Genomic DNA, 20,279 nt, shown 5'->3' with positions numbered 1-20,279 from the left:
ATGTAACACAAACAGATGAGGCAGTAAGGTCTCAACCATCTGCAGAAACACGGTTAAATGGTGACAGATCAAATAACACAAACAATGGGAATGAACTTTACCCCTATTGCTTAAATGGCTAAATCAAATACAGTGCCAATCTTTTGCTGTTACGTTGAACCAAGAGGTCAAAGGGCAACAAAACAGCCCAGCGACGCTTAATCAGAGCCAGGTCCACTTCCCCCTCCACCACAACAGGTACGACGGACATTAAACATTAACCTGGGATGTGTTCACTAGGAAGCACTACCCTCCTGAAAACAAGAGGAAGAAACCCATTAAAAGTCAATCAGAGGTTCAGTTTGAGGAGCGTCCCTTCGTAAATGCTAAGGGCGAGAAGGGTGTCCAGGGTGTCCATTTCACTGCATGTTTTACTTTGTATTTCTGTGCATGTGACAAATAAAGTACCCCTTGAACCCCATGAACTACGGCCTCAGTTTTTTCCCCGATTGAAGCAGATTCAGTTGTGATGAAGGCGGGAAAACGCGCTCATTATCACTGCAGGGAATCTCACGCAACATTGTCTCTAAACTCCTTTTCGCCTCCTGCAGAGCACATCAATGGTGACAACAACCGACCCCGTCCATGTTGGCACAATCAGCTCCTCCTCTAATCCACTCCCCATGCCTAGCCCTTTCTCACAGCTGGAAGATGAGAGGCTTATGGTCTTTCATCTTCCCAGCAGCTTCTGGGGGAGGGGGGTGGGGGGTGGGGGGGGATATGGCAGTGTACTTCACAGCTTCACCCATGGCCTGTCCCCTCAGCGGCACCAGGCTAGAGCCCACCCTCCCCCTGGTGCCAGACAGCGCTGCTGTTAAAAAGCTTTAGAGGCAATCAATACTCTCTGATCTACTACAAAAAGCCTGTCAAACACACAGAACATCCATCCTCCAAGCTTAACAGCAGCTACGCCGGCTATTTCCCTCGCGTCCTTGGGGCGCATAGGGATGTTTTTTTTTTCATTCCCAATAAATAAGAAGCGCATGAGAAGCCTGTGTCTGAATGCTTGCTGGAGTTGGCATTTCCATCAGATGTGTTCACTGTGTGGGGAGAGATTGTACGTCTCTTGTACGGCAGCCGTGAAAGACGGAGAGTGTGGACTAAGCATTGGGAACCGCATTTGTAAGACTGGATGAAAATGATTAAGCGAGCTAGTCAGTCATTAAGCAAGTTAATATAAGGCACTCCTAAAAGGTCCATTAATTACACCGAGTGTAGTGCATTAAAACATCAGCCTTGGTGGCTTTTAGCGCGGGACCCTGATTACTTTTTAATCTATATGGATTCGCAGCTTTAGTCAGCAGAGCCTTACATTGCATTGTCATTATCATTATCGCTGCATTATCACCAGGCACAGGGCCAGAGTGTGACCCGGGGCCAGCCTCAAGTCATTGGGCTGGCTGTGCCACGCATAATGAACCGCTTATTCCCCTGTCGTGTTTTCACATTGTTTCGTTATTGAGTCAAGATTTGCTTGTGGCTTTGAGACATCTCGAAGGCAGAGAGAGGAGCAAATTCCCAGAAGAACTGATCTGGTGGTGTGTGTGTGTGTGTGTGTGTGTGTGTGTGTGTGTGTGTGTGTGTGTGTGTGTGTGTGTGTGTGTGTGTGTGTGTGCGCTTGTGTGTGAAATCCTTCTAAATGTTTTACTTTAACCTGCTAACACATAATGGACCCCACTGCCCTCCCAGTCAAGCGAATGGACATGTTTAACATTGCCAGGCTGTGTGACACACATTGGGGGCGCAGGGGTCGACTCACAGCCTGGGGGGTGGTGGGAGTAGAGGGGGGTACTTGACTCCTGGTTGGGCAGAGCATTGCTGACAGATCTGTCTCTCGCTTCCTCAGGAAAAGGAGCGAAACAGGAAAGTCTGTGGATGACCTGTCAAGAACGTCGTCGTGTCCAAAAAAGTGGAAATGTAATCTCAACACACACATGCAGCTGACTGACCTTTTGCACCGTATGTAACTCTACATCACAGTTGTAGAGACAAAGTTGTTAAAAGTAATAAATACAACTTTCAACTATGGGTTAACAGTGAAACACTGGGGGGGATATGAGGATAAGGTGTTCAGAAGTGCAGGTGTCTCCTGTCAAAGTTAATGCTGACCAAATGACTGAGAGGAAAAAATAGCTCTTTAGGAAATGCTTTTTAGATGGGCCTCAGTTCTCAGGAAGTGTTGGTTTTATTGTCAGGAAACAGTGTACACACCAAGGGTGTGGCGGCTTCTTTCAAAGCTGACCACACTGTACACACAATAGTCTGCCTTCCGCAGGCACAACAGACTCCACACACGTTCTGCCACTACATCGTCTCTCTGATAACACTGTACATAACTAATAAGCTATAAAGGTGGAGAGGGTCAGCTTTTGACTATTTCAGTACATTCAATCTGTCAAAAAAAAGGAGACAACTTGCCGTGCCCGCCTAAGGGATTTTAAACCTGCTGTATTCCATGTGAAGAAAGCAGTCGACTACTAATAAGCCTGCCTTGCCTGGAGCATTAAAACAATGCTTCACAGAAATAGGTCCCTCTACCTCTGTTTGGACATTGAAATTGTAACCTGAAGCATCCAAGATCAACAAGACAATCTGCAAATAGTCTCCAGGAAATAAAGAACGAGTTTCTCTACATCTTCCGAGAATGGCAACTGAGAGCTTGGGTTAAATGGTAAATGGACTGCACAAGTTATCCAAAGTGCGTTACAATGGCCTCGCATTCACCCAATCACACACACATTCACACACCATGGCGGCACGCTACCATGCGCCGGCCCAAATTAGGGTTCAATGTCTTGCCCAAGGACACCTCGACTCATTAGATGCCGGCTCTACGTCCTGAGCCACGGCCGCCCTGTGGGTTCAAACCCATCCAAACCAGAAACACCCCACCAGAATTGGAGCCGCCCTGTTAGTGACCGGCTGATACCTGCTGAGGCACGGCGCATGCAAATGAGAAGGGCATGATTGGACGGCTACAGCAGATGCTCAATAGGAGCATTTGCATAATGACGGTGCACTTTACCGTGCTGAGCAAATAGACGGTAAACAAATGATCACACACCGGCAGTCGTGCTGATGTGTGGGTGGGATTGATTATCTTCACTAGTATTAAAAACATGTCCCTCTGAGCTGTTCTTCAACCTTCTGCTTTGATGAGGAGTCTAAATGACAAGTCTACCCATTTGATGAGTTTAGCTCAGATTGAGAATATTGTAAGTGTAAGGGGCCTGAGGGGGTTCTTAGGTCACCCGAGCCCTCCATCTTCAGACAGTTCAACATACCCACTGCTGACGGCCACATACATTTTGCATGGCCTTCCTTTAGCATTGCCTCACAGCGAAGTTCACTCACCATCGCAAAATCGCTGAGCTTTAAGTCGATCCTAATCGCACGGTTTAAAGCTGTTAATAAAAGGCAACACACACTGAGTGGTTTTCCTCCTTAGACAAGCTGTACTAATGCCATAGAGCAAGAATTCAGTCAAGGATTAGACTATGCAAAGGAAGGCAAAAAGAGAGGGATAGTGTGACGTGAGTGTGAGTGTGCGTGTGACGTGTGTGTGTGTGTGTGTGTGTGTGTGTGTGTGTGCGTGCGTGTGCGATGATTCTGCTTGGCAATGTTAACATCCGCCCGCTCCTAAATCAAACTAGCCAAACATACACCATGCCTTGAACACACCATGTCGAATAAATATTTCCATTCCTGTGAGTCCCCATGTCTCTGTGATGCTAAAGGCTTTGCAATTGATCACCTCAATGTCAAGCTGGCTCTCCCCAGCAGTATCAGTGGTGACGTGATGCTGGAGGAACAAATCTGCCTTGTTACCAACGCTGTACGTGCACACGTACACACACACACCTACCTATCCACCCACTTAGGCACTTACCCCAGTCAATTATTCACTAAGTACATTACAAAAAATGTACCGTACATGTACTGTAGATGTTGTTCCCAGTGCGCACGCAAGCACACACACACAATTCACTAGACATGTGGTAGATGTTAGGCTGAGATGTACTGTAGATGTCTATCTAGAAAACAATATGGCAAACAAACAAAGGGTCTGGGTCTCTGGGTCTCTGGGTCTCTCTCTCTCTCTCTCTCTACTCCCAAAGCAAGACCAAGCAGGGGTTCTAATAGCAACCATACTGGTCCGCCTGGGCTGCCCTGCTGGTGATTGGCTGCATGTCCGGACAGATTCACCACCGAATCTAGCAGCACCTTTTTCTTTTGCCCACATTTCTTTGCTCCAAAGCTGTTTAACAAAGGCTGCCCCGATCCATCATCCATCAACACTAGCGCGTACACACACACACCTCACAGTATGAAGTGAAGCATCTCTTAGGTGGGAAAATATAGGAACCTTGTGTCTATAGCCTTCACTCCTATAATATATCTTCTCTCTATTGTCTGTCAGTCTGTCTGTCTGTCTGTCTGTCACTCAGGTTAGAGGGAATGGAAGGAAGTGTGGAGAAAGCAGAGGGACAATGGCTGTGATGACCTCACCGGACCGGACCTCTGATTGAGTTTAGGGGCCAGTCAATGACTGAGCTTCTGCTGTGGTGCAATGGGACTTCCTGGTCCTTTCACTCCTCTCTGGCCCCAAGACATGGCACAACAGGCTTGGGGCCCAACACCACTCTATCCTGATTCCTGACAGTGACGCTCATTCCTCTGAAGGAGAAAGAGGAACAGAACCATCGTGGTAGCCAGGCAACGACTTAGTTTGAAACAGAGTCCAACTGAGATGACGCATCGGGGGGAACAACACATTACAGTTAATGACGACACGAGTCCTCTCACAGACTATCGCCCTGTCTGATAAATGTCTCCTCTCAGCTGAGCAGAGGAGGGCAAGAGAACAGCCAGGAGGACTCTGCTCGCCTGGAGGGGTGTGGAGAGAGGAGCTAGCCATGACAGCACAGCACAGGGCTGGGGAAGAGAGGAGGCTCTGTGGTCCTATGTATGGAGTTCCTGTTCTAACTGTCCCCTGTAGCCATAACAAACAGGGGGCGACACACCAGGCGACTGCTCCACTGGGCAGGGTGCAGGAAATAAAGTACTGAGGGGGGTATCATCAGGAAGCATCTGGTATCCTCCAGGTGTGTGTGTGTGTGTGTGTGTGTGTGTGTGTGTGTGTATCTATACATATATCTATGTGAATCCAGTTTCAAGCAGTCACCAGGCTTTTTTTCGCTTCCATCTATATTTAGACATCATTCGACTGTTCCGTAGAACAGTCAGTTTGGGGTTATTATAAAAAAGAGAGATTATGTGACGAACTCTCACAACTGCCCTTGAATTTGAGTTACATCACTGTCAGTATCTCCGTTTATGACACAAGCACAAGGTGAGGTAGGTCACAGTGTGTTGAAGAGTAGCCTATGCGGACGGGCGGTCACTGTCAACACTGTGAATCCGTCAAGAGGATTATACTGTGAGTGGACAGTCACACAACAGGCAGCAGATCAGAGATCATCATGATAAGAAAAGATCACAACATCACAACAAAACAGAAACCATACACAACATGTCGCCCATCAAGAGGAGGCATCGATAGCTTTCATACGAACCACTGACAACAACCCCCGCACTGAGATCGAAGCAGCCTGACTGAGCAACAAAATCCATGACGGGTCAGGTTTCTTATCTTTCTAAGAGCTTTCTGCCTCCTGGAGCAGGGAAGGAGTGAGTCAGGGAGAGAGTGATTAGCCTCGTGGAGAAGCCTGGCACTGGGAGAGTGACTACACCAGCTCAGTGCTTTAGAGACATCCACTCCATCTTGCTAACACAGCTAGCAGTCTGCCTCTACATGCTCTCCCCTATGTACCCTGACAACCAAGGGGTCACAGAGGGCCAATTTACAACCTGCTGAAAAAGGACACGTTAGCGAAAGGAGGAGGGGAAGGGAGGAGGGATGGAGAGAGAGCGAGAGTCTCCCCTGGGGGGACACAGGTCTGATAGAGGGTGTGTTATAAAAGCAGGGGCAGGGAGACTGATTGCGAGTAAGTACGGAGGGAAGTATCCTAGAGAGCTGGTCTGTTGTGTAGGTGTCTACCGCTCTCTTTTACAGGCTTCGTATTTCACCGCATGGTATAAACAAGATGTCGTGAAGATCTGCAGGCGTTTTACAAGAGGGTAAACCAGTCTGGGCTGGGAGGTCTGGCACTTCAGAAGAAGCAGGTCATACCAATTAATTTCCTTCTCACTATACAGGGTGTTGTGGTGGCATATGCCTTTTTACAGGCCTCCGTGTACAAGAACGTATGAATTAAAAGATCTGAAACTAAAGTGGATGAGAGACATGGGGGTTGTTATATCACATTCTATTCAGCAATGAAGTTTAAGCGGTGCCCAAGACAGAAGTCAGAGAAAAGAAACAAGTGGGAGGGGGGAATCTGAACCAGGTAACCAGCAACCATCTTATATCAATAATGGAACTGAAATTAACTCTGACCACCTCCGGCTTCTACGTGTAAGGGCATGCCTGGAACCTTTCTAGCACAGATCCGTCAGTGTGTGTGTGTGTGTGTGTGTGTGTGTGTGTGTGTGTGTGTGTGTGTGTGTGTGTGTGTGTGTGTGTGTGTGTGTGAGAGAACAGACAAACTACAACAGCCACACCTTACCAAAAGAAACCATACTACATTATTACTTATTTTACTCTACTCTATTAATGTGATTTTGTATCTTGCTGCAATGCCAATGTTGAAGAACCTAAACCAAAGATGTTTACTCTTTTTTGTAATAAAATACATTTTGATTCTGATTCTGACATATTCCAGGATGGTGCTGGTAGCCCCAGGAGCACCCCATTTCACTGCTAATATGACTAATAACATGACTGTACATGAGAAAGGGCATGTTCTGTACACCATCAATGCCCATAACGAGATTCCCTGAGAGTACCTGAGATTAAGCATTGCTACGGACTAGATGCAATGGCTGTCAGATACTAGCGGGACCCTGCTCAACGTGACAGCTCAAGGTGAAAGGGCACCTTGAGGGGTAGTCCTAGTGAGTGAGTGACAGTCTCATTGACACACAGGCCATCAATGGCTAATGAATAGAGACAGGTTGCGCAATAAACCGTGGCTCCTCTGTGTGTGTTCCAGCGAAAGAAAGACGGAGTCCAAACACAAATTGAAAAGCAAAGTGATCAATTGGGGAAAGCCTGGAAAAGCACCCATACTTACTCAAAAGCAAAGAAGAGTCCGCTTGTGACCAGGATGAGGACGAGGGTGAGGTAGAAAACCCCTGTCTGCCTGGCCATCATTATCCTCCCATTGCAGTAGAATTTATTCCGACCCGGGAAGGCTTGCCACTTCCTCTTGGGGTTCCTCTTCTTGTAAGGAGTCTCCATCGGGGTCGAGCTGCGAGTGCTGATCTGGCTGTACTCGCACTCTCGCATGGGCTCAGACACCCCGAGATGCATCAATCGTCAAGGGGTCCGAGTCCCAGGCTGGGCCAGGGGTCAGTGTCCAGGCTGGGCCAGGGGGCAGTGTCCAGGCTGGGCCAGGGGGCAGTGTCCAGGCTGGGCCAGGGGGCAGTGCTGCTGTAATAAAACGACAATAACATCAGTTGTTGTGTCAGTCAAACATTCAAATGATTCTACTTTTTCCTGGACTTAAAGCCTACTCTGTGTCAATGTACTGCTCACAAACAGGGCTTGCTAGCCATTAGGGTTCATGGCGACTGTAACTGGACAGATGTGGCTGATCTTGGCTGCTGGCACATGCATACTTGAACATGGCAGGGTTACAAACCACCAACTTATAGCCATGCTCGCAACTTCTACGTAGCTAGCTAGCAGCACACTCATTAACGTTGGCTTGTTGCTTAACAGTTAACTCGCTTTAGAAAAGATAACATTGTTGTTTGCGCAGTTTGGTAACGTTGGCCCGTTTAGCGTTACGCAGAGGTGGCTGGTTGGCTAACTGACTAACTTTAGCGAGCTAGCAACAAGGTGGAAAGCAATCAGTCTGTCGTGCGTTCGTAAATACGCTCTGGAAATCTGATCAGCACTCGTGGAATGCCTCTTGTCATATCAAATGACTTGGTCGCTGTTGAACGCAGTGTGCGCTCCGGCGCTCTCAGAGAAGATGTACGAACGCAGCCTTGGAAAGTGACGCCTAGCAGCATAGCTTCTACGGGCTGTTTCGTGTTGTTCCGCTCTGTCTTCTGGCTAACGTCAGCTGGAGAACAAGGCTTAGTCTTAGTTTAGCTAATCGGAAAACACTATTGAGACATGATTTGGCTAAAGCTTGAGATATTCCCGGCGGCATACCGTCACATAATCCCTCAGATGGGTCCTATCCTAGTTCCCCCAAAACCTCGACAAGCTCACCGAAAAAAGTGGAGCCTCGCTCGAGTCGAGACCGCTGGTCGCTTTGCTCTTATTCCCTTTTCGTTATCCGGGTTTGTTGCGAGCTGAGGTCGAAGCCAAGATCATCATGTCTCCCTGGAGTTCAAGAATGACAAATGTGTTGATTCCACTATATATGAAAGCATAGCATCAAACGCTTCATTCACGAAGAGGGCATCGGGTGGGTCGGCGGAGCCACCACTTCCAACTCCACACCAGACCGAGCCGCGGTGTTCAGGCGAGCATCCTCCGGGCTGGTGGTACAGGCGTACAGGGCACTGGGCTGGGCGACGACCTCCCGCGTGAAGCAACGTGAAACCTAGGTCAATGTTCAGCTACAGACGGACGATATCGAGATATATTCCGAACATTCTGCCACGTATTCACTCGCATGTGCTTCTAAAAAAAGTTGCAACCTTTCCTAAAACAGGCTGCTGAAACATCTATCCAGCCTACTGTATTGTCGTCCTCCTGGAGCATTCACGGTGCTGCCACCCTCACGTTGCTGCTGCTCACTGCAACTACACAACATCAACAGAACCAGCACACTCCTCCTCCTCTCTCTGTCAGTGGGGGGGAATGCGGATTGTAGCTTATTGGACAGTGCACATTAAGATAATGTACACCCACAGAATTGATGATTGGCGACATAAAACAAATTAGCAGTAAAAAAATAAATAAAAATAATAATATTATATTCATGCCTTATTTATTAGATGATGCATTCCACTAGCCATGGGCTTGTAACAACAGATGCTCTTATACCCCATCCCCCCCCCACAAGGTAGATAAGGTCACCTGACATGATGAGATGATGCACCACCCTCCTTATGCCAGCCTCCTCTCTTCTTGTGGTCTACGCAAGTTCCTGATGCGCCCCACTTTGGTTAACATTCTCCCAGGCTCTTCAGTCAGCTGACCCCTTAGTCTCACCACCTACACAGACACACACACACGCGCAATGCCTCTGCCGGCTTAGCTCATTCCCTCACACAAACCCACTGTTTTACAGTGATCTACTTTTCATTCAAGGCCACTCTGTGAGTGAGTCATAGGATGTACTGTATTGTTAACAGGGCTTTCAACACGAGGAACAGCTTGTGGAGTGTACATACTCCCAATAAGAAAGAGACTCCAAAAGGAGGACACGAGGGCAGGAAGTTCTATTCTGCAACACTTACGTACAGGAACTACTCAGTACTCTAAAACCTCTCTGAAGTGCTGAATTATACACAAGGAGGGAGTGACTTTCAGGCTACAGACACAGTACAGTTGGTTTCACTCCACCAGAAATGATTCTAACCTGATTCTGTCCCAATCATAAAACATAAGAATATGATTATACGATTAGTCCACCATCATGGATCTGCAGGCACACGGCATAGACTAATAGTACTAATCTGTGCATAAGCCATGGAGGAATGGATTATATTGACCTTTAATCCATATGTCACGCTGATCCCTGGACTCCTAGAAGCATGTTTGAGCAAAGCCCTGACCTATGGATTAAGTACGGTTTTCTTTGAAAATGGGTGGATATGATACTCTATCCCTTTCTGTCTAAGACCAACATGAGGCTGATAGAGAATCTAGCAGGGTCTTTATCTAGTGCAATAATATACACTCACAGAACACTTTATTAGGAACACTATACTAATACTGGGTAGGGCCTCCCTTTGCTCTCAAAACAGCCTCAATTCTTAATGGCATTGATTCCAAATGATGTTTAAAACATTCCTTTGAGATTCTGATCCATGATAATATAATAATATATGCCATTTAGCTGAGTTCATTACAGTGAGTGCATACAATTTTCAGTATGGTCCCAGCGTGTTAGAGAATTTTCAGGTGTGAATTTTCTGTTCTTCTACATCCCAAAGGTGTTCTATTGGATTCAGATCTGGTGACTGGGATGGCCACTGAAGAACACTGTTACCAGTGTTACCCATTTCCCTGTATACTGACTGCGAAAACCTGTGCATTGAAACACACACACACACACACACACACACACACACACAGTGAAGTCAAGTCAGCCTATGTTCTTAGCCAACACTCATCATTCATCCACCTACGGTATTGGTGAGAGGCGTGAAAGAACTAATGGCAGTGCACCCATTCAGCAGTGGCACCACTGCATCCTGCCTGTCAGAGCTATGAGTCAGGCTCTCAGAGGCAACCGTGTCTGTGTGTGTGTGTGTGTGTGTGGGGGGGGGGGGGGGGGGGGGGGTGTGGGTGGCCTTCTGCTGCGGTGGGGTCAGTGGTGAAAGTCATCCTCCAGCAATGAAAAAGCATCAGAGCTAAAATAAACTGCACAGTACAACTAACCACCAACACACACACACATGATGTACCTAAATACCATGGTGTCTATGCTAAGTTATCCCAAACAGTGGATTGAATCATTTGTATTTCATTCAAGTGTAGCAATCTGTGTCTTTACTGATTATCTAAAGGCAGAGTCAGTGAACACTTAGTGAACACACAGTCAAGCAGCCCCACAATCATCACTTTGAAACCTCAAATAGGTGTTATCTAATGAGACTGTCATATAGGTGTTATCTAATGAGACTGTCATTTTGCCTTCGGTGTCAATCTAACTGCTGGTACTGTCGCTGGAATGTTTTTATTAAACCAGCTTAAAATAGACCTGATATTTTGCCCAAGTTTGTCTGGCAGAGGAAGAAGGGACATCATTCATCATCCAGAGGGAATCTACGGGGGGGGAAAACAAAGGTTTTATTTAAGCAACAAATAATGACGGAGCATAAAACCTGAAACACTGGTTTTCCTCTGTGCAATAAACAGAATGCGTACAGTAGATAGGTGTTTGGTACAGCGCTATCCGAGTGATCAACTCCAAAGTGCAGGCTGTCTGACCTGACCCCTTCTCTTCCACACAGTTATCATGAAGCAGTCATGTTGACAAGGACTATGTGAGATGTAGCCTTGTCCTTAATCAAACTATACCCTAGGTGAAAGGTGCATACAGTATACTACTACACAAGCAGTGGGTGAATCATGTATCATGGCTGTAATTTCATCTGTGTGTGTGGTGTGTGTGTGTGAGAGAGAGAGAGAGAGAGAGAGAGAGAGAGAGAGAGAGAGAGAGAGAGAGAGAGAGAGAGAGAGAGAGAGAGAGAGAAGAGAGTGTCTGTGCAGATAAGGATAAGTTAAGCAGGGCCAATCTAGGTCAGTCTCAAGGGTTGATTTCCCATGGGCTTGAAATCAGTCCTAGCTAGAATTTAATTTCTTATGATTGAGAAGCAATACAAGTAAACAGTTGTTGTTAGTTTTATTATCCTAAGATTGTCTGGACACAATGCAACTCTCCCGCTGTTTACTGTAATAATATTCAATGTACATTTATTTATAACAGCTGGAACATTGAGTATAAAGATTTATATTGAATAAAAGATAAGTACTGTAATCGAGTCAGAAGAAACAAGGCAGAGTTTACAATAAGCAGTCAGACCTTGTGTGTGTTGTGGGATCTTTTCTGAGTTTTATTTTTGAACTGCATTGCCTTGGCTCAAAAATATGCCCATTTACATAGATGGAGGACATAAAAGAAAAGAAATATGTTCACAATTCATATGACCTCCCTAGTTACAGTATCTGCTGACCCTGGCACTTCTACAATTGATTACCAAAGCGATTGTTTAAGCTATAGTACAATGCGTACAGAAACTTTTTACATACAGAGTACTTTACACCCTCCATCTTCAAATATTTGACCCCAATAACAAAATATGTATAATAACAATAACAATCTCACCGATAATAAAAGAAGTTGAAACTTCCATCACTTAACACTATTTTTGATTGTGAAAGATTCAACCAAAAATGCAAAGAAGGAAATGTGTGTACAATGTACAACAGTCTATATACATTTTAGCGCCAACTTAAAAAGGAAATAAAACAAATGCAATACAAGTGCTTAAGAAATTGTTCTTTGTGAAAGTTGACTCAGGTTGTAGGTTGATTGATAAGAACAATGATGAAGCAAGTCCAATTTTGACACTGTTAAAAATTGAGACATTCTTTTCTCATCTTGTTGATTGGCTGATGCAACACTGCCTACCCATGGTCAAAATCACATCTTGCATGTGTTCGAACAAGATTCACATACGGTATGTTGCTCTGAAATAGACAACTTGCACTAGTCCTATTGCACAATTTTCTCCAGCAATGGAAACATCTACATTTTTGTGTAAAATCAGTGTTCTCTTTTTCTGTGTGGCAAGAAAATGTTCCATCTATCTACAATATGTCTCACAACTTAAATAAATCTGCTCTTCTCAAACCAAACAAACCACATGATACAGACATGAACATTTATAAAACTCAAACATTTCAAAAGAGGAAAAGGAACTGAAAGAATCCTCTCCAAAAATCTGGCACCATCTGAATGGAAAAACTAAAACGCAGAACAAACAAAACATCTTCAAACAATATACATAAAAACAACAGCAGGTATTAAATATTTGTATTAAAATCATCTTTAAAAACCCAAAACGAAAGTGTTAATAGGGCAAAAGAGCTATACATATAGATATTTGTCATATATTTATATATAAAAAAACAAACCTTTTCTTCCATTTCATTTAAATAAGAATATAAAACCACAGAATAACTTGTCCATCTAAGTGTCCGTCACTCACGTCCCGCCTCTGTCTTCCTGTCATAATTTAGCAAACTGAAAGAGTACTTGGCATATGATGGCGGCCACCCCGGTATGGAGGACTGAGGAGATGGAGATATCCAGTAGCCGGCCTTCGTACAGCACAAACTCAGACTTGTTCTCCTCCACCTTAGCCATGGCCAGCAGGGCCTTAGCAGCCCGGCACATCATGTTCACACTGGGCGCCTCCAGCTGCGGCTGGTGGCCCATGTGCAGCAGGCTGTGCGGGTTCTGTTGGTACTGGGCCATGCTCACGCCGTCCTCCAGGAACCCCATCAGGTTACCCACGCTGCCCTTCTGCACTGCGATGGCCCGCGCCGCCGTGGAGTCCCCCTGGGCCAGGTTGGAGAGGATGATCACCGCCATCTCGCGGTACGCCTGGTTCTTGCGCTGGCCCACGTAGCGCAGCAGCGTGGCGTAGAGCTTCTCCTGGCGGCTGAAGGGGGGCGTGGCCAGCAGCAGGTCCACGTTGCCGTCCTGCACGCTCAGCTTGCACAGGCACTCCAGCATTAGTCTCTGGGGGGTGAGGGGGGAGTGGAGGGCCGCCGAGGGGAAGGGGTCCCGGGCCTCGGCCGAGGGGCACACCATCCAGTGCAGCAGGCCGTCCAGGACGGGCAGGCAGATGGTCTCGGAGTACACGGACAGGTCCAGCTGGCCCGAGATGTTGGCTAACGTGACCATGGTGTTCTCCCTGAGCACGGCGAGGCAGTCCCACCACCACTCGTCCTTGCCACAGGCCAGGCCCGGCTCCGGCTGCGGCTGCTGTTCCTCCCTCTGGTAGCTAGGGGGCGCTCTCTTCCTCTCTGGGTGCTGGTGGTGGAGCATCAGGAGCCTCCCCAGGATGAGCACCAGGCCGGGGTGGCGGGACATGTCCACGTCGTTCCCCGGGATGAAGGACAGGCTGCGGAGGATGTTGGACACGCAGAGGCAGCGCTTGGTCAGGGCGTCCTGCCAGGCCGAGGCGGAGGAGAGGGGGGCCTCGTCCAGGCACCGGGGCTCGTCCTCCAGCAGGGTGATCCGCTCATTGCCCCCCCCGCCCTGGTGCAGCCGGAAGGGGTAGGTGGGGGCGGAGTGGGTGGGGTGGCCCTCGGACAGAGCCCCGAGCCGGGCGCACAGGATGTCGTCGATGGTGGCGGTGATGCCGTTCTCCGTCTGCCGCCCCTCCGCCGCTGTCTTCCCGCCATTCTCCTCCTCCTCTTTCCTGTTCTCTCCATCCCTCTCTCCCTCCTTTCCGTCAGGCCGCTCGGGCCTGGGTTCAAAGTGCGTCTGGATGTGGTCCGTGGAGTCCCCTCCGCCAGACTGCCAGTGGAGCAGTCCGCTGGTGAAAGCCGTCACGTGACCGAGCTCCTCTGACGTGTCCTCAATCAGGTCCTCTTTGTGCAGAATCTTGATGGGGAGCTTGTCGTACTTGCTGGCCTGTTGGGGCCGAGGTTCCACTTCTGATGGAGGTTGGTCAACACAGTCCTCCTTACTCTCCGTCACCATTTCGCTCTCCCCTCCCTCTTTCTCTTTCTCTCCCTCTTCTTCCTTCTCCTCTTCCTTCTTTACCTTCACCTCCACCTCAGCCTCTTCCTTCTTTACCTCCGGCTCTGCAACGATGGGTGGGGCTTCCTCTGTGATGTCACCCGGTCTCTCCTCCCTAGGTCCCGCCTCTGTCTCAGGCGCTGGTTCTGGTTGGGCCTGGCAGTCAGTTTCCAGGTCAGTGGTCACCTCCTCTGGCGGATCATTGGCTGGTCCCAGCAGGGTCTTTTGACCCTCGGTGCCCACCTCGTACTCCTCCAGGATGCCAAAGATCTGGATCACACAGCGTCTGAAGTACTCCACAATCAGCTCCAGGAAACCAGGCAACTGAGGACAGAAACAACAATGTTATTAACCACTGATTTCCTCATTCATTGATCAATATGTGACAGCAGGTGGTGAAAGCAGGATCAAGTCGGAGACTTTTATTCAGAAAAATTTAAATAAATGTCAATGTTGTTGACACAATCCATGACACACTCGCTAGTCAACTAACACAGCTTGTAAGCCTGCTAACAATGTAAAGTAGTGTTATAGTTAACTAGGTAGTAGTGGGGATTGCTCACCGAATCCATTGCATTGCAATATTTTGGGTTGACTAGCGAGTGTGTCATTGGTTTTCAACAACGTTGACATTTATTTACATTTTTCAGAATAAAAGTCTGAACATTTTGATTGGTTGCCGACTTGTTCCCGCTTTCACCAGCTGATGTCACAATGTTCTCTCATAAAAGGTAAAAAAAATATAAGACAGAAGAGATTATTTTAGAATTGCTATTTTACTGCACCAACCTGGCTAAGAGACGCAGTGGACGCAGTGGAGTAGTACTACTACTACTACTACTACTTCTACTACTACTACAACAACTACAACTACTACTACTACTACTACTACTACTACTACTACTACTACTATTAATACTACTACTATACTACTACTATACTACTTCTACTACTACTACTATACTACTACACTACTATTACTACTACTACTATACTACTTCTACTACTACTTTTAGTGTAGTTCAACTGCTACTACTACTACTACTACTACTACTACTACATCTACTATGCTACTTCTACTACTACTACTACTACTACTACTAGTACTAGTACAGGTAGCTTCCTCAATGCTGCCTGTAGGAGTAGGGTTAGGGTGGGAGTGGTGCGTTACCTGGGAGAGGCTGAAGGAGGCCACGGTGCTGTCGTCATACAGCAGGACGTTGATGGTGTCCAGCGCCCATGTGCTCTCAGCCAGCAGACCTGACTTTAATGACATCATCACACGCCACGCCTCAGGGGTCCCTGGAGGAGGAGAGGTGGGGGGGGGGAGACAGAGGGGGGAAGGAGGGGTGTATTGTCATACGTGTGAGGTTGTGCATCACTGTGATAGTTAATGTCATTGATAACATCACACACACATGATTTCTAAATGATTATCTGACCATCCCGTCTACAAGGGCCCAGTATTTCAAAACATTTAATATAGATCAGAGTTCCATTTTGCGATCCAGGATCAGCTCTAACCAGCAGATTTAGTAGTAGACTAGTAGAGGAGTATAGGGGAGTAGTAACTCTGCTGCACGCCTCCTCTCAAACACCCTCTCCCGTGACCACATCACTCCTGTCCTCCACTCTCTCCACTGGCTCCCCATCAAAGAACGTATACAATTCAAAGTCCTCATCCTCACATACAAAGCCCTCCATAGCCTGGCCCCCCCTTACCTGACTGACCTCCTTCTCCCCCACCGCCCTACCCGTACCCTCCGATCCTCATCCATTGTTCCCCTCACTGTCCCACCCTCAAAACTCAAAGGCTTCGGTCACCGTGCCTTTTCACGAGCCGCACCCCGCCTCTGGAACTCTCTCCCTCAACCACTCAGAGACTCACCCTCACTCCTCACTTTTAAATCCCACCTCAAAACCTACCTGTTCTCCCACGCCTACAGCCTCCCCTACCCCTAGCCATCTCCCCCATCCCTGCCACCCCCGCCCCCCCCCCCTGGACATGCATACAACCTCCCCTATCCCTAACCATCTCCCCTAACCCTCCCACCCCCCTCGTTAACTCTGTGTTCTATGTGCTCATGTTATCTGTTGCTTGTTGTTTCTGTGTTTTCCGTTTTTCCCATATTGTCAGCGTCTTTGAGCCTCGGAAAAGCGCTATATAAATCTAATGAATTATTATTATTATTATTATTATTATTAGTAGAGTAGTAGAGTAGTATAGTAGTAGAGTAGTATAGTAGTAGAGTAGTAGAGTAGTAGAGGAGTATAGGGGAAACCAGCCAGCTGGATCTGGTCCTGGAGAGCATCTGATCCAGGTTAAAGGTTTTGAACTACCAGGCTCTGCTAATTACAACCTTCAGTAAAAGTAGTGCAAACACAAGGTCGCACACACGAGTAAGGAGACATAAACAAAGACCAGTTTGAACACACGCACACGCATGCGCACACACACACACACACACACACACACACACACACACACACACACACACACACACACACACACACACACACATTACTGTGAGTCCTATGAGTCTTGACTTACCAGTGTCCTTTGAGGTCATTTTGCGGCGAGGCTTGAGCAGAGGCATGGTTGCCTCCACTGACCCCAGGGGGTAGTTCAGGTCTCTCCGGAGGTTGGGAGGGACCAGGCCGGGGTGGCCGCTACCCTGCGAGCCTGGCATCAGCATCCCCGGTTTGGGCATCTTCATGGAGGACATAAAGGCAGCTTTGTTAGGGGACATCCTTGCCTCCATGGAGCGCTGGAAGGAGGCTGGGCTGGAGGCTTGGGGGAGATGGTTCGCCATGGAGGGGGAGGTCTGGTACGCCGAGGGGGGCTGGCGAGAGGACATGGGGGTCATCCCCCCCGAGGAGGACATATACGGGGAGGGTCGGTGACCTCCGTGACCGGGCCACTGGCCTTCCTGCCCCGGCCTACCCTCCATATCGTCCCCGCGGCCCATAGGACCGTATGGGGGAGCCCCCTGCGAGGGCACCCCCTGTCTGTTGGGGTAGGGATAGCCCATATCTGTCCTGGAGGGCCACATGTTGGACTGGGCTCCGTCGCCTATGCTGTTGGAGGTGAGGGACGGCCCCCCGCTCACCATGGGGTGTTGGGGGTGCTGCCCCGGGGGTCCCTGGCCGGAGGGCTGCATGCGGTCCCTGGTGTAGGGGTAGGGGAACTGGCCCTGCATGGGTCGGCGCTCTGGGCCGGAGTAGCCCCCGCCATACTGGGTGTACATGTCAGGCTGGTGGCCGGCGTACTGCATGGAGTACATGTCCCCCTCGTGCCTCTTCCCCGGGGGGCCGTACATGCCCTCCATGGGCCGCTTGTAGCCCTGGAGGACACAGGGAGGACACAGCGCGTTACAGGGCGGTTCACTTTCATGCCAATGACATTGAATGGCCAGCAAACACTCAAATCACAAAAACACTGTATAAAAACACACAGTTGTAGGACATGACCAAGACAAAATGTTATATCCTTTCTGATGCTTTTGTGTTTATATTTTCAGACACTGAGACAGTATTGAAACCTCAGTGAAGTACAGAGTACACCCTCCTACATATGATATGGTTATATACTGTATTTGTTTGGCTTTTTTCCCCTCTTTTTCTTTTCTTTTCTTTACATTTTTCTTTTTCTTTTATAGATTATTTTATATAATGAAAAGGCCTTTATAAATGTATTACATTATTATGATTATGATTATGATTATGACTCACCGGCTGCTGAGGGTACATCCCTGAGGGGTGCATCCCGTATGGCATTCCAGGGTACTGCTGTCCATAACCATCGTGTCTAGAGAGGAGAGGAGGAGAGGAGGAGAGGAGGAAAAAAGGCACTTTAGTTAGTGACTGATGGAAAGAAAGGTAAGGGAACTTTCTTCAGGAAGGATTTTGTTATTTGAACACAGCATGGGGATGGGCGTTGTGGATTATATGGATGTTGTGATTACTCTTGCCTAATAAATGTCTCTTTTGAGCATGCACACACACATGAACACACGCATAATGCACTATGCATACACGTGCACACGCACACATTCACACGCACACGCACGCACATGCACCCACCCACCCACACACACACACACACACACACACACACACACACACACACACACACACACCAGACTACAGAGGACAGCAGTGCTCCTCACCTCTGCTGGGCGGGGTATCTGTTGGGAGAGTAGATGCTGCCTTCACTGTTGGAAGGTCCCATGTTGTTCTGGCCCCCGGGGGGGCCCATGCTCCCTTCCATCCCCATCACATGGTCTGGTCTGGAGCGGAGGACAGGACAGACAAACGTCAAACCACGGCTGCCAAACAGTTTAGGTGCAATATACTGTCCAAACCCATCCTCTCATGGATTCAGAACAGGATTTGTGCAGATCCTCCATGGAAGGTTCTGGTGCCCTCTGCTTACCTCCGGTCGTAGGCGGGTCCGTAGGGGTACTGGGAGCGCTGGCCCATGCCCATGGCCGAGGGAGGCCTGCCATACATCTCCTGCATCCCCCCGCTGGGCATCTGGCCTGGCATGTAAGGCTCCACCCCCGCCACTGTGGATGGACACACACAACAACATCAGTGCTTTATCCAATGAGAGGGCATAGGGACAGGCAGAGGGAAATGTGTTGAGGAGAACAAATGAGGGATGGGGTTGGACTCTCTGGGAATCAGCTCAGCCAGCCTAAATGTGATCCTCAACCGTTCCAGGTTGTACACACAAAGTTGTAAGTCCAGCTAGTAACAGCATCTAGTAACAGCATCTAGTAACAGCATCTAGGGGCATTAGCTTCTCCACAAAACACACGGTGCCTTTTCACTCTTGTCTATGTAACGGTTCTGTAATGTATCATGTGTTTTATGTAACGTGTGGACCCCAGGAAGAGTTGCTAACAGCTAAGAGGAATGGAGATCCTAATAAACCAAACTGAACAATCCAAGTGAACAATTCATCGCAATGTGGAGATTCAACCACCAGGGGGCAGTAGCACCCTATCTATAATAACCACCTCATCCAGTGTTGTCATCTGGTATGGAACACTGTGTGAATGCTAAACCTGCTATCTTATTCTCTCAGAAGACACATTTCACAGAAGAATGCTTCCTTTTTTCGGCATGCCCTCCTCTGTTCTTTAAAAATACCCCCATCCCAAATAAGTCTGTTAAAAAAACAGGTGAACTCAGCAGGAAAAAGAGGACGGGAGAAAAAATTATAGAAAAGACAAGAAGACACATCAGAGGGGCTCATAGTCGTAAAGGGAAGTCTCTTGTGACAAACAGGCTTGATGTTCCCAGTCAGAGCAGTAAAACGGAGACATCTGTCTCTCTCGGTACGAACGCGCCCTGCGTGCTCGGAGAGTCAACTAGGCCCGCTCGCTAACTAAGAACGTCCTCAGGACAGAGAGGAACGCTGAGCTCCGATTACCTTGTAAAACATTCTGAGAATGTAAGAAAGAAGAAAAAAAAAGAATATTTTTCTGGGCCTGTTCAGTTCAGATTTTTTTTTTTTTCTTGCTGTATGTCTCTGCTTTTGTTCTTAGAACAAGCCGCCAACCTTCCGTCCTAACAACCAGCCCCCCGGTCAACGCTGAATCACATTTCTTTTCAAACAAAGAACATTTTGGTGGCACAAAAAGGCACAAATGTGGATTT

General features: G+C 47.9%; 2 protein-coding genes across 2 annotated transcripts in view; both read right to left on the bottom strand.

The window, feature by feature from the left end:
• The window catches only part of LOC308175860 (palmitoyltransferase ZDHHC14-like), a 67,529-nt gene extending 58,733 nt beyond the window's left edge, over positions 1-8,796 (bottom strand). Inside the window, 2 exon segments of the mRNA XM_080550419.1 lie at positions 7,236-7,594; positions 8,387-8,796. Coding sequence (XP_080406545.1) covers positions 7,236-7,474 — 239 coding nt within the window. The 5' untranslated portion in view covers positions 7,475-7,594; positions 8,387-8,796.
• Positions 8,797-13,088: 4,292 nt separating this feature from the next.
• LOC308150380 (AT-rich interactive domain-containing protein 1B-like) overlaps positions 13,089-20,279 on the bottom strand; it is a gene marked incomplete at both ends in the record, with an annotated part of 130,674 nt that continues 123,483 nt past the window's right edge. Inside the window, 6 exons of the mRNA XM_080523220.1 lie at positions 13,089-14,936; positions 15,784-15,914; positions 17,164-17,956; positions 18,345-18,420; positions 18,782-18,901; positions 19,048-19,180. Coding sequence (XP_080379346.1) covers positions 13,089-14,936; positions 15,784-15,914; positions 17,164-17,956; positions 18,345-18,420; positions 18,782-18,901; positions 19,048-19,180 — 3,101 coding nt within the window. The remainder of the gene's footprint in view (positions 14,937-15,783; positions 15,915-17,163; positions 17,957-18,344; positions 18,421-18,781; positions 18,902-19,047; positions 19,181-20,279) is intronic.

This window comes from Nansenia antarctica (genome assembly GCF_963989245.1).
Source record: "Nansenia antarctica genome assembly, chromosome: 1".
Taxonomy (NCBI): domain Eukaryota; kingdom Metazoa; phylum Chordata; class Actinopteri; order Argentiniformes; family Microstomatidae; genus Nansenia; species Nansenia antarctica.
The sequence above is the reverse complement of the archived record's forward strand: the minus strand, read 5'-3'. Positions and strand labels throughout refer to the sequence as shown.